Raw genomic sequence first — 15,665 nt, forward strand, 5'->3', positions numbered from 1 at the left:
ACACCATAAGTAACAGGTGTTAGTGAGGATGTGGAGGAAGGGGAACCCTCTTGCCCTGTTGGTGGGAATGCAGAGTTTTGCAGCCACTCTGGAAAACAGTATGGGCATTCCTCAGATAGTTAAAAATAGAACTACCCTATGACCCAGCAATTGCACTACACTGTATTTACCCAAAGAATACAAAAATACTAATTCAAAGAGATACACACACCCCAATATTTAAAGCAGCATTGTCTACACTAGCCCATTTATGGAAACAGCCCAAGTGTCCATGAGTGGATAACGAAGATGTGGTATGTATATGTGTTATATATATACACACATACCATGGAATATTACTCAACATAGAAAAGAATGAAATCTTGCCATTTGCAACAACATGGATAGAGCTATAGACTATTATGCTAAGTGAAATAAGTCAGTCAGAGAAAGCCAAATACCATATGATTTCACTCATATGTGGAATTTAAGAAAAAAAACAAATGAGCAAAAGGGGAAAAAAAGAGGCAAACCAGGAAACAGACCCTTGACTATAGAAAACAAACTGATGGTTACCAGAAGAGAGGTGGGTGGGTATGGATTATATAAATGATGGGGATTAAGTTGGGCACTTTTGATCAGTGCAGAGTGTTGTATGTAAGTGTTGAATCACTATATTGTATACCTGAAATTAATATTACACTACACTATATATTTACTAAGAGGAAATTTAAATTAAAACTTAAAAAATGTGTAGTAAGGCTGCTATTCAGAATAGAAACAAACAAGACAAACAGATAAAAAATGTGCAAAAGTTTTGCACAAATATTCCCCTAAACGACATACCCAAAAGGGCTCTTAATATATTAAAAGGTGTGTCGGGGCACCTGGGTGGCTCCGTCGGTTAAGTGTCTGACTTTGGCTCAGGTCATGATCTTGTGGTTCTTGAGGATGAGCCCCACATTGGGCTCTGTGCTGACAGCTCAGAGCCTAGAGCCTGCTTCGGATTCTGTGTATTCCTCTCTCTCTGCCCATCCCTGTCTCTCTCTCAAAAATAAACCTTATAAAAATTAAATATAATATATATATATATATATATATGTTTAAAAATATATATATTTATATGTTAAAAATTATGACAATGATAAAAGCCATTCCTCATCATGCAGGAGGACTAAAAGAGAAACACATGGTCCAGAATGAGGATCCCTTAGTACTCTACACCATGGTAGTCATATCATACTTGGAACAAGACATTTAGTTTTGGGGACCACCCTCTGCAGAAGAGAGAAATTGACAAACTGGAACATTATTTAGAGGAGAGACTCTGGACATATTAAGCATATTAAGGCTAGTTAAAAAAAAAAAGACTGGTTAGAGAAACTGGAAATATTAACTTGGAGGAGAGAAGGCTTCCTATTGCAAAGGCTTTCACAAGAATAGAAATGAGTTGATAACTATGAATTATTAGTATCAAAGGAACATAAAAAGAAACTGCTCAGCTAAACCTCAGAAAAAAATTCTAAAATTTTACCTTGAACAAAAACAGTATAGGAATGGTTCAGGAATTGTGAGTTCACTGTAACTGGAGGTGTTTGCAATTAATACCTGGATGACCACTTGTTGTTGTTATTGTCAGGGTGTGTAAGGGGCTGGGAATTTGATCTCTGAGGTCCTTTTCGGATCTTTGATTCCTTAAATTGTGGAATTGTGGTATGGTGTGGTGTGTATATGTGTGTAAGGAAGGGATCTGAAAGCAGGCCTCATTTGTAAGAACTAATACTTGGAAAAGCACCCTCCAACCTAGACCATTTCATCTCTTTGTGATGCTAATGGAGTTATCCTCACAGGTTGACTCACTACTCTTCTGGAATCAGTGACACCCAGTGAAAGATTAATGGGCCAGTAGCCCTTACTGCAAGTATCAGCAGGTTTTAGAAATAGTTGTTCTTGCCTGGAGTTCTGTTCAGTTCCCTGAGACCTTTTTTGTGTTACTGCTCAAGGACAATGGATAAAATAACGTTCTACCTCTCTGCTGGAATTCTGTACAGAGCTGATAAAAAAAATTATCTTTAAGTGTTGCTTTTTCAAGCACAGAACATTTATTTTTCATGGGTGTGTGGCACCCTGTAGCTGCTACAACTATGGTCATAACATCTTGGATGAGATCAGAACTCTGGACCCAGTACTTCCAAGATGTCTTCTGGCACCAAGTCCTAAAGTTCCTGCTGATGCACATCACCATGTAGCAGGTGACTGAAACAGGCTTAGAACTCCTAAGCACAATTCTCTGTTATTTAACGTACTCTGTTTCCACTGCAGATAATGCCATTGATGGTGACACTTGGAGAGAACAACAGTAAGTCCTCCAAAGTGCAATATTTTTTTAAATTTAGATATGTATGTGTTAATGCGTTGTCTGTTAATAAAGAAAAGATATATTCTTAATCTTCCACCTGCCAGAGCAGATGGAAGCATGGAGACCAGGGCATCACTGAATAACATTGTTGGTGGTTTCATCCAACACTGTTTGATGAACACTGTTCAAACACTGTTTGAACACTTAAAAACCTAGGCACTCTTATTTTGGAAACACCACTCCACAGTGTATCAAAATTTTTAAAAATTCAAATGTGCCTATCTTCTTACTCAAATATAAATGTTAAATAAAATATTAATATTTTATAACTTTGTTTTTTTTAATTTTTTTCAATGTTTATTTTTGAGAGACAGAGAGAGACAGAGCATGAGTATGGAAGGGGCAGAGAGAGAGGGAGACACAGAATTCAAAGCAGGCTCCAGGCCCTGAGCTGTCAGCACAGAGCCCGATGCGGGGCTTGAGCCCATGAACCGTGAGATCATGACCTGGGCTGAAGTCGGACGCGCAACTCACTGAGCCACCCAGGTGCCCCTATAACTTTGTTTTTAATTTTAAAGTCATTTAGCACCAAGTAAGTCATTAAATTATGCTTGACAGTGATTTCTCTACAACCATTATATATATTTGCGAATTCTGCTGCTGTAGAAGAAAAATCTAAACTGCAAATTGTTTTCAAGTGAAGTAAAATACTGATAAATGTTAAATTTAATGTTTAAAAAAGCTGACATGGTAATGTTTTCCATCTATTTCACTATTTCTTTTTTTTTTTAATTTTTTTTTTTTTAAACGTTTATTTATTTTTGGGACAGAGAGAGACAGAGCATGAACGGGGGAGGGGCAGAGAGAGAGGGAGACACAGAATCGGAAGCAGGCTCCAGGCTCTGAGCCATCAGCCCAGAGCCCGACGCGGGGCTCGAACTCACGGACCGCGAGATCGTGACCTGGCTGAAGTCGGACGCTTAACCGACTGCGCCACCCAGGCGCCCCTATTTCACTATTTCTTAATTATGATTTTGTAGTCTTCTTTTTGTATTATGGGCTAAATAATATTTTCACTTTCTCAAAAGTTTAAAAATGGGAAATTTTCTGCTTTTGTCAATAATGGACTGGGTGATCCAGAACAACCTTCTTGCAAAAGGCAATTTAAATGTTAGAAGACACTTTACAAAATCTTCTTAAAAATATCAAAGACCTAGTCAAAAAAGTGAGGAATTACCAGGGTAAGAAAAGGGGATGGATTACAAATCCAAAGAACTCAGTGATAAATTAGAGCTGCTTTTTCCCATGGGCCATTTGCTGAGTAGGAAAATGAAGCTTCTAGGCAGACCTTCTCTCCTGAAGATAACCCGCCTGAAGACTCCCAACCCTGAATGGGATGTGACAGCATAAGTAGTCTCTACTTGAGAAGGGAAAGTGCTGCCCTGAAGAAATAAGTATCAGTTCAGGCAAGGAGGTAGAAAGAATGGGGAAAAGGTTGAATATGTAGAAGAGTTTTCTCATCATAAACAGAACCCCCAGTGGAATATAGTGAAAAGGTTTGAGAGGGAGGAAATATGGAGATTGAAATTGAGGTAGAATTTCTGAATCAGATGTCTTCTAGCTCTTACCCTATGCAAGATGCATGATCCATTTCTACCAGAAATTATGAGACTCCCATTATGTTAACTCTTCCATATCACAGATATCCTCAATCTTGTCTTCTTATTCTATCTTTTCACCTATACTCCAATTTTATCACTGTGTGTACAGCTCACTGAAATTGTCCTATACCCTCCAGCTCAGCAGTTGGCCTAAAAATTCAAAACAGGGAACCAAAATGTATATTTTGAGTAGTGGTGTACTCATTCTGACACCATTACTAGTATGAGTATCTGGCTCGGCAAAGGGGATTTGGGACAGAGAAGCATTTGTAGGAACTTACCTGCATATCAGAAAAGTGCTAAGGTTAGGAACTTATATCAGAAAACTCAGTGAGGGAGGAGAGGGGAGTAAAACCTGCTAAGAAGTGTCGTTAGACTTCAATATCTAAGACCAAGATCATAAAATCTCTACTCATACCTCCACAGCTCCATTCTTGTGATTGGGGTAACATCAGATAGTTCCTCAAGGAAATCAACATTCTTTTCCAGTCTAGACCAGGGCAATGCTGGGCCCAAATGATAACATTTTAATAGGCTGGAGTGCCTATCTAGTTTGCCAGCAATTCCACATGTAAGAATTTATTCCAAAATAACTATTAGAGGTGTGGACAAAAATTTGTAGATAAACATATACTGCAGCATTAACTACAATATAGAATAATTCAAAACAAGCAACATGTCCAATAGTACAGAACTGGATAAATAACTTTTGGTATGTTTGTGAAATGGAACCATGTAAAACCATTAAAAATCATGTGGAATAATATTTCCTGACATGGGATAATTTTTCAAATACTTTGTAAGTGAAAAACAGTAATTTACAAAATAGTATGTATCCTATGATAATTTTTAAAATGTGTTTACTCTCTTCCTTCCTGCCACTTCTCTCAACCCTTCACACCCACTCTCATCTATCCCTGACTAGACTTAGAAGGGCTTGCACCAATGTATTAAAGATGGTTATCTCCAGATTCTTTCTTTCCAATATTTGCTAAATTTTCTGAACACAGCATGAACTTATTTTATAAATTTTGAAAAATACTAACATTTGGTTAATAAATCAGTAGATTTCCAGTTCCATCCATGTTGCTGCAAATGGCATGATTTAATTCTCATTACCAAGTAGTATTCCATTGTACACATATGCTGAGTGAAGTAAGTCAGTCAGAAGGACAGATATCATGTGTTTTCACTCATATGTGGATCTTGAGAAGCCTAACAAAAGACCATGGGGGAAGGGAAGGGTAAAAATAGTTACAAACAGAGAGGGAGGGAGGCAAACCACAAGAGACACTTAAATACAGAGAACAAACTGAGGGTGGACAGGGGTGGGAAGAGGGAAAATGGGTGATTGGCATTGAGGGCACTTCTTGGGATGAGTACTGGGTGTTGTATGTAAGCTAATTTGACAATAAATTATATTTTACAAATATAAATAAATAAATAAATAAATAAATAAATAAATAAATAAATGGTATCTTATGGCAATAAGTCACAAATACTGTTTGAAAATTCTTTGATCCATCTTACTTTAATCAGGCCATAATCTTTCCAGTAAAATTATATTAAAATGATTTGGGGAACTACTTTATGTAAGATTAAAATGAAGCAAAAATGTCTATTCTAGAATATACATTCCAGGGATGGTTGAATATAGTAAGGTATAAGTCTAATATAATCTATAATGTTAATTTCTAGGATAAAAATATTGGTAAAGCCGGTCCCCTCATGTATCCCAAGTATTGTCAATAAGGGACAACAGATTTTGTTTATTGGTGAAATTTTCACTTAGATTAATATATCTGGATTTAAAATTAATTAAATACCAGGAATCATCTTCCCATTCCTGAGAGTTTCAGATAAACTGAACTCATTATTCATTCTGCCATCCATTCTCTGCAGATGTAAGTTTATTTTATGAGTATGTAGAATAAGTACAAGAGTTTTTCTTTCTTTCTTTTTATTTTTTCAATTCAAAAGAGACTATGGGTCAAAATGTCCAAATAGAATACATGTTGACCACTAAGAGACAGGAGTCTGGGCGATATATGTATATGAAAAATTGTGTACATTTTGCCAAATCAAAACCTGAATGAAGATTTTCTTATCCTGTGGACTGGGAAGCACAATAACAGTCACCCTGAATTAGACAACAATGAAAGTAGCTTATCACCCTGATTTATTTCTGCCTAATCATTTGTATAATGATTTTGAGTTGTATCTAGAGAAGGAGTTAGACACATGAAGAGGACAGAAAAGAGTAAAAGGGTGTGGGAGAAAAGTGAAGAATGAGAGAAAAACAGAAAAAGCATGAAAATGAGAATAAATATGGTGATTTCAATGGGGAGTCAACAATGATTATGTAGGGAAGTTAGTTTGGAGGAGGAAGGGATAAGACTATGGCTAGTGTAGGGCCAGATTATGGAAGGAGCTCCTTAGAAACATAATTTAGGTTTGATTTGATAGTCTATGGAGAGCTATGTTTAGTGATATATGATAGTAATATTTTAAATTTTTTAGTGTTTATTTTTGAGAGAGAGAGAGAGAGAGAGAGAGAGAGAGTGAGTCAGAGCATGAGCAGGGGTGGGGCAGAGAGACAGGCAGACACAGAATCTGAAGTAGGCTTCAGGCTCTGAACTGTCAGCACAGAGCCCGATGTGGGGCTCGAACCCACAAACTGTGAGATCATGACCTGAGCCGAAGTTGGACACTTAACCAACTGAGCCACCCAGGTGCCCTGTATGAAAGTAATATTTTAGAAGGAAAGATAGGTAACTATTATTGAGTACTTTACTTATTCTGGTCAATGTGATACAGGATGGGCAAGAGGGTGGCCTTTGAAGTTGGTTGACTTAAGGTCTAGTACTGACTATGGAATTTACCAGCTATATGACATTGGGAAAATTACTTATTTTCCTGAGTCTCAGTTTCTTCATCTGTAAAATTGTTGTTATAATATCCACCCTTCAAGGTTGTTGTATGGATCACACAGATTGAAGAAGGGAGAACCTATGAATAGGGAACAGTTAGGAAGGTATTACAATGAATGAACCTAGACAAAGGTGATTACACCACTAGAATGGAGAGGGAGGAAAAAACTGCAAAGGAAAAGGAAAGAAGTAGGACAGATAAGTGACTACCTCACCTCACTCTTATTCATCTTGCAAGTTTCTTATTTCTGTTCATATGACATAATCTGGGATAATGAAATTACACTCTGAAGTACAGGGTCCCTCTCTAGACATTATCAATTGTTTATTAATTCCCTAGAGTTATAAATAACCGTTTATTTTCTCTGTTCATCATTTAAACATCTCTGCAACATACGATTCAAACTCCCTTTCTTCAGTCAGTTAAAAAAAAACAAAACAAAGCAAAAAGTCATTCACTTTCTTACACTGTATTTTCAATTTTGTTATTGTTTGCAATTTCTTCCTCCATTATTGAGTTTGCCAGTCAGGCCTCCTGTGAATTTTCACAGAGACAGGATTCCCTATCATAACAAAAAGTCAAACAGAAAGAAAACTAGTCCTGCCGTTTCTGGGCTTAGAGAAACCTGAAACTTCTTAAACCTTCTGTGTCATTGGTTACTTCTTCAGTGCCTAATTTCTGCTACCAACTAACATTAGATAATCACTACATAATAGGAGTCTTAAAATGCACAAGGCTTGGAAGGCATGGGCTTTCTTACCAGTGTCTGTATTCAACATAGAGCGTCTTATTTCAAGAAAGGTCTGTCTTATTTGCATACATTTCTGACCAGGAAGTTATGCACAGAACTTTTAGTTTCTGTGGGAAAATGTCCTTCATTTTAATATAATTTAATTCAACGCTTTCTTTTGTTTTTTCTTTCTCCTCTACCTCTTCTCGGGGAGAGAATAGTAAAAAATAAATGTTTCAACAGATCTCGCGGTGTTATTCGAGATTCCCTAATAAAAAAAAAAAATAGAAATGATGCAAATGAGCCTGTGTTTTCCAGGCTTTGGGGCTGAGACTGCAGTGTTCTGAGCTCAGTGAAAGCAGTCAAGGGAGGAGGCGGGTCTCTGGCAATTTCCCTTTCTAACTTCCCCCACCCTTCTCTTCCAACCTCTGTTCCACCTCTAGCTGGATTCCAGCCTTTGCGGCAGCTGCTCTCTAGCCCTTTGCAGGACCCAAACAACAGCGGCCGGCCATCGTTCCCAGGATGGTGATCCGTGTGTATATTGCATCTTCCTCTGGTTCTACGGCGGTAAGGAGGGTGGGGAGACCACTTTGTTTTCCTACATACCAGTCTCCTTCTGCCCCAGAACCCTTAAACTGAAGTTCCTCTGGCAGCTGTTTTTTCAGAAGACACACACATCTTCCACCCCTCCTCCCCTTCTTCTGTTTCTTCTCTTTGTTGCATCGATTTCATTTTTCCATGGGGTTTAGCATTGTTTGCCTTATGTTAGAACCACATTTCTTCTTTGAAGGAAAAAGGCGGCTACTGAGTTTTGGTAGATGGGAGATGGTGGCTTAGGGTCTTTAAGGTTAGGGGAAGAAGGCAAGTAAAATCACACACTGGTGAGTTTCTGGAGTGGGAAATTTGCCATTTGTGCTTCTAGGTACTGAGATCAAGGGCAGGAGTGCAGTTCTGTAAGGATGCAAAACATGCTAACTGAAGATAATTGAGTGGAGGCCTATTTAGGCATTGTGATTATTTTTGAAGTGAGACCCCTTTAATCAGAGAGTTATATTGCCAATGTGTGGGAGAGGGTGTTTAAATTCAGCCTAAAAAGTGTTAGAACTAGGCAGAATGGGAGGGGATTTTGGGAACAATGATGCAAAGTTGTGGGTTTTTTTTAACTTTAATGTGACAAGGGGCCTGTTTTTTCCTTCCATATTGCCCCTTATTTTGATTTTTTTCTTTTTTCTTTTTTCGAAAGATTTTACTTGTAATATTTCTAACTGCTTCAACTATATTGAGAACTAAAAATGGAACTAAAAAATAAGTGGCTTCTTGTGTAGAGGCAGACTCCACTTGCTTTTTTTTTTTAATTTTTATTTATTTTTTTGAGAGAGAGAGAGAGACAGAACATGAGCGGCTGAGGGGCAGACAGAGAGGGAGACACAGAATCTGAAGCAGGCTCCAGGCTCTGAGCTACCAGCACAGAGCCAGACATGGGGCTCGAACCCAGGAACCTTGAGATCATGACCTGAGTTGAAGTAGGACCCACTGAGCCACCCAGGCACCCCTCCAGTTGCTGCTTCTTAAAATGATAGGACAGGTCCCCCCTGGATTCATGTGCTTTTAATTTAGAATAATATATCAGCAGCTGTGGGGAGCAATAGGGTAAACTGGGGTGAAAGCTGAGTGTATATACATGATAAATGAAAGTACCTGTTTTTCACAACTCAAGAGAAAAGCTAACAGTAAGTAGCACATTTCTTATGTGTGAGTTCAGGATGTAGGATGTAGGAACTGCATCCCTCTTCTGAGCTTTAGAGCAGCAGCTATTCCATGTTTTCACTGTTACTGTTTATTTTTGTTTTGTTTATTTACCCCCTAAGTGGGTTTGGGATAAAACTGAAGGTTCTGGGGGTGCCTGGGTGGCTCAGTTGGTTGAGTGTCCGACTTTGGCTCAGTTCATGATCTCACGATTCTCGTGGGTTCAAGCCCCGCATGGGGCTCTGTGCTGACCTCTCAGAGCCTGGGGCCTGCTTTGGATTCTGTGTTTCCCTCTCTCTGCCCCTCCCCTGCTCGCACTGTTTCTCTCTCTCTCGCTCAAAAATAAATAAACACTAAAAAAAAAATTTGACTGAAGCTTATGTGAAATCACAGGAACCTTGAACTTTGAACTCTATCTTCTCTGGTCACCGTGTGTGGGTATGTTCAGACAGTTTTCAGATGGAATACTTAACTTTACATTTTTTGGGCAAGTTTAGGTTGAAAACATAAAGAGAACTTTTTATATTACCTTTGAACTTTATTTTATGAGCTTCTTGCCTCATTATTATCCATATATATTCTGATATTTCAGAGTAACATTTGAGTTGCTCAGAGTCTCAAGTCCAGTATAACAATTGTAAAATTTTAAAGACCAGCTTAATAACTTTAGTTAAATTCCTGATTAGATTGAACAGATCAGGAAGTTAGTTTCATTTTGGGTGATACGCAGTTACAGTACTGCTATTTATTCTTTGCTTTCTTGTTCTTCTACCCCTCCTCCAAAAGTATATTCAAAAAGAAACTGTATTCAGAATTTCTGTTAAAGTAAGAACAATTGTACCTCTCTCTTTATTAAGATTTAAGTTTCTAAGGGCCTTAAAAAATAACTGCTTTCTCTTATTATGTACATTGTTAGACTAGAATGGTGAAGATTCTACAAATAGTAAATATTTATGCTATTTGTGTTTTGTTTCAATTTTTTCTTATGCGTAATTAGATTCTGTTATTTAAGTAATTATAGTTCTTTTGAGCCTGTTATCAAAATTATACATATTGACAAAATAAATTCTTATTTTTTTATAAATTATGGATACTTTTAAATAATACTAAAATGGTATAAAGTGAATGTACTTCAGGAAGAGCTCATTTATAACATAAATGGGAAATATTCAAGTGGCAATACTAAGTTTTTCCCTTAAGATTGCTACCATATAGTTTTTAACACACAATTTAGAAAGTTTGGGGTAAAAATCATAATGGGAACCCAAAAATTACTCAAAGTGAGATAGTCTTATAAGTGATTTAGTGTAGTTCTCTGAAGAGCATTTAAAAGAAAGCTTTTGATTTTGGACTGATAATTTCTGATGGTTTTCTGACTCTTCTTAATGGTTGTTACAAAATAACCAATATTAGATATTTTGTCAGGCAGGGGAGGATCTATGATAATTCTAAAACAATATTAAGTTATTCTGTTTTTATTTCAAGACTCTTTTTCCCTCATAGCTTGATTTAAAAAACAGAAAAGTTTTCATTTACTCAACTCTGTCCCAATACAGAAGAGTAACACTTGCTTCTCAAAAATTTAGAAATGAAAGTATGTTAATTTTTGCAATGGATTTCTAGAAAGCCATAATAATAATAGTAGTGGGAACACTTAATTGTGTCAAGTGCTATCTAATTTTTTTCTTGACAATTTTTAGTCCTATGAATCAGGTCTTATGATTATCTCTCTTTTTAGGTTAAGGAAATACAGGTTCAGAAATGTTAAACAACTTTCCAAGGTCACATAAGTAGGAAGCCACAGAACTTGTATCTAATACAAGCTGTTTAAATCCAATAACATGTGTTTAACCATATTGTTCCACTGGTGCATCATAGCTAGGAGGCATGAGAAGATAAATGTGAATATGAGGTGAGAGGCACAGAAATAACTATGCCCTTTAAGTGGAAGAATTGCCTGACTATGTGTGTGTCTGTGTACACACACACACACACACACACACACACACACACACACCCAGAGGTTAGAAAAAAAGAGGAGCTGATGTGGAGGAGAGATAGTATGTCCAAAGCTGAATGCCAGTAAATGGGGTAGATGACCATTCACTCAAGAACAGGGAGATAGAGACATGCCCATTTGGAACTGTTTTTTATAGATCAAGGTATGGAAATTCAGGCATTAATATTGTTTCTTTTTATGGAAACAATTTAGCAGCAATGCAGTTCCAAAGTTGTTTGTTCATAGGAAGTGATTTAGTGATTTCTGCCTGTTCAGAGCTGTTTGTGCATGTCTTGACCCACTGTAACACAGAGGTATACACCATGGTTTTTTTTTCCTTGAGATTGTAATGCCCTATAAATTTGTATTTAATGGAAAAATAGTAAGCACAGACCTATAGAAATAAATTTCAATAACTTTTAACAAAAAATCAATATTGGCCTTTGATCAGAATTGCTAGAGTGATGATTGCTTAGAGATTTTTAACTGGTTTGAGAGGTTTTTTTTTTTTTTTTTCTCAAACTTCTTTTCCTTGGACCCATAATAATCTCCATTGTTTGGTCTCTATGCATTCTAGGTGTGCTTGGTGTAGAAATGTTAAGATTGTGGTAGGATAGATCATTTCTAGGGGTTTTATTTATGAAATAAAATTTGTAAGATGATCTCTTTTATGACTGCTAAAACATAAACTATTACTAATGAATAAATTAAATATACATAATTTTTCTTTACAACAGTATCTGCTATACAAGTTATAAAAACATTTAAATAAAACAAATGCTTGTGATTGCCAAAGCATGAGTCACAGTATTTTTTTTTCATTTGGATAATATAGATGTGGAATAATTAAACTACAGCTATTCATCTATATGATTTCCAAGTAATTGTATTTTAGGTGACAGAGTATTTTGCTGTTCTGACTCTGCATTTATAAATTGAACATTGATTTGATGTATGCTATAGTCTTTGTTATAACTGTCAAGATTTGCTTGAATGCTGTTTAAAGGTATTGATAAACTACTTAAAAGGGCAAAATCAGAAACTGTTCATCATATGAATGCATTGACATACTTTTTGGATGTTCTAAACAGTGGGAAATGATAACTTTCACTTGGCAAATGCAGGAACTCAATATCAGCACCTTCAGCCTGATGCTCTATATTTGATGACTGACTTCCTCAATTTCAAAACAATAATGACAAAGTTTTTGGAATAATTTTGCCCAACTTAAAGAGGCTTGGAAAACACAATTATCGGTGATGATTTTTGAGCTTTTAAAAGTCAAATGGTTTCAGAGAAGAATGTATTTTGGAAATTTAGTATAAAATTAGATTTATAATCTGGTAGAAGAGAAAGATAAAGTGGATTTATCTCTAGCTCAAAGACTAATTTCTCTACTAAGGAGGAGTTTCGATCAATAAACTGTAAGGTCAATTCTCCCCTTGAGTTGACCTGAAAAAAAAATTGATGCCTCAGATACAATCAGGTCAAGTGTTCTAATTCTCTGTGGTTAATCTTTAAATTCTTCTCTAAAATATATATCGCACAGGCAAATATATATCTTTTTTAAAGTTTATTTATTTATTTATTTATTTATTTATGTTTTTAATTTTTGTTTAATGTTTATTTTTGACAGAGAGAGACAGAGCATGAGCAGGGGAGGGGCAGAGGGAGAGAGAGACACAGAATATGAAGCAGGCTCCAAGCCCTGAGCTGTCAGCACAGAGCCTGATGCAGGGCTCAAACTCACAGACCGTGAGATCATGACCTGAGCTGAAGTCAGATGCTCAACCTACTGAGCCGCCCAGGCGCCCCAAGTTTATTTATTTATTTTTGAGAGAGAGAGGGGGAGAGTGCAAGCTGGGGAGGGGCAAGGAGATAGGAAGAGAAAATCCCAAGCAAACTCTGTGCTGTTAGCACAAAACCCAACGAGGGGCTTGATCTCATGAATTGTGAGGTCATGACCTGAGCTGCAGTCATGAGTCAGATGGTTAACTGACTGAGCCATTAGGTGCCTGAAACATATACCTTTTATAGAAATATTTTCTGCTTTAATTGAATTATCCATGGTTATATTTCGTTTCTTACTGATAAAATTAAACAGTGAGAATCTGTTGGTGATTATCTTACCATCTGCTTTCAGTTATGCTTTATAGCCCACCAGGAGGCCTTTTAAACCTAGTACTGAATTATTTCCTCCAATCCAGACCAAGATTAAACAAACGTATATTTAGAGAGAAGGGGCAGCTCATTTATTATGACTTTTTATTAATAAGAGAGCCCAAACTGGCATTTACACTTGGCCAGTTGAGCAGAATTCTAAGCAAAGGGCTAATTTGCTAGCCCAGTCCTTCACATTTTGGCTTTATTAGGTTGTTTAAAGTTTTGCAGATTGCCAGAACCATTAGGCAAAAATTAAATATAAATTTTAAAAAATCATGACAAATTCAAAGATTGTATATATAAAAGTATACAGTGTCAGTGTTGCTAGATTTTTTATTTTATTACTCATTCATTAATGTGACTAATCGAGATTTGAGTCTAGTAATAGTAAAGGCTAACATTTATTTATGCATTATATATATCAGGCACTGTGCCCAGTGTTTTACATACATAATCTTTTTTTTTTTTCAACATTTATTTATTTTTGGGACAGAGAGAGACAGAGCATGAACGGGGGAGGGGCAGAGAGAGAGGGAGACACAGAATCGGAAACAGGCTCCAGGCTCTGAGCCATCAGCCCAGAGCCCGACGCGGGGCTCGAACTCACGGACTGCAAGATCGTGACCTGGCTGAAGTCGGACGCTTAACCGACTGCGCCACCCAGGCGCCCCTACATAATCTTAATTAGTTCAATCCTTATAATGACACTGGGGTGTAAGTACTATTATTATATCTATTTCATGCACTTGGAGAGAGTATCCCTAAGACCCAGAACCATTAGGTATATTCTTCAAGATCAAGGAGTTACAAATGGCAGAACTGTGATTAGAACCCAAGTTGTTCTGACTCCAGAAGCCACTCCTAAACACTGTATAATTTACACATCCTTTTAGTGTATAGGTATTGAACAAAAATTAGGTCAATAGTACATTAAAACCTTCTCATGTGACTATGGATCTATAATTGTCATTTAACACTGGATGATGCCTGGGTCGCCTGGGTGGCTCAGTCAGTTAAGCGCCTGACTTCTGCTCAGGTCATGATCTCACGGCTTGTGAGTTTGAGCCACGCGTTGGGCTCTGTGCTGACAGCTCAGAGCCTGGAGCCTGCTTCAGATTCTTTATCTCCCTCTCTTTCTGCCCGTCCCCTGATCATGCTTTTCTCTCTCTGTTCTCAACAATAAATAAATGTTGGGAAAAAAAAAAGACTAGATGATGCCTAACCAGGGAAATGTGTCTTCATCCATAATCTGTACATGAATTAGGTGCAACTGAGGGAGGTAAGGGGGTTGGTTAGCAGCATCAATTTCAGATACATTTTAGTTCTTTCTTTAAAATAAAAATAAAATTGCATAGGGGTGCCTGGGTGACTCAGTTGGTTGAGGGTCATGAGATTGAGCCCTGCATCATGCTCTGTGCTGTGAGTGGAGCCTGCTTAAGATTCTCCTTCTCTTTCCCTCTGCCCCTCTCCTGCAACTTGTACTCTCTTTCTCTAAAGTGAAAAAAAAAATTGCCTAGCCAAGGACAGATTTTAAAATAGCATTTGTGCCATGTATTGAAGTTTTATGACTGATTCTTTTCTCTAAAAAAAATTTTTATGTTGCTATAAACCAACATAATTCAGAGATGGCTTTCTTTGATTCTTACCTTCTAAATTTATTAGGAAGGCAGTACTAGTATGACTTGTAAACTCTGGTTCTGGATTCTAGTCTGAGTTCTGGCCCTTTGGTTTAGTCCTTTCTGAAAATGAGACCCTATCAGAGTTGGAGTTAAAACCAAACATTTTTGTTTAGGGGATTTCCAACAGTGAGTCAAAACAAATAGAACTTTACCTTTTAAATACCAGAGAATATTTATTTCAGTTAACAGTTACAATTTAGGAAAATTTTGTCTGTTTTACCACCACCACTTAGACAATTATTTCATCATTAAGTGCAGCATATTTCTCAATGTTAAAATTAAAACAGTAAATATAGGGGCACCTGGGTGGGTCAGTTGGTTAAGTGTCCGACTTCAGCTCAGGTCATGATCTTGAGGTTTGTGAGTTCGAGCCCCACGTCAGGCTCTGTGCTGACAGCTCAGAGACTGGAGCCTGCTT

The 15,665-nt window shown here is 37.1% G+C and overlaps 1 protein-coding gene across 1 annotated transcript in view; it reads left to right on the forward strand.

The window, feature by feature from the left end:
• Positions 1-8,009: 8,009 nt before the first annotated feature.
• Positions 8,010-15,665, forward strand: part of SH3BGRL (SH3 domain binding glutamate rich protein like) — a 91,045-nt gene continuing 83,389 nt past the window's right edge. The window contains exon 1 of the mRNA XM_030305518.1: positions 8,010-8,227. Within this exon, the coding sequence (XP_030161378.1) occupies positions 8,183-8,227 (45 nt within the window). The 5' untranslated portion in view covers positions 8,010-8,182. The remainder of the gene's footprint in view (positions 8,228-15,665) is intronic.

Source organism: Lynx canadensis, chromosome X (assembly GCF_007474595.2).
Source record: "Lynx canadensis isolate LIC74 chromosome X, mLynCan4.pri.v2, whole genome shotgun sequence".
NCBI lineage: Eukaryota > Metazoa > Chordata > Mammalia > Carnivora > Felidae > Lynx > Lynx canadensis.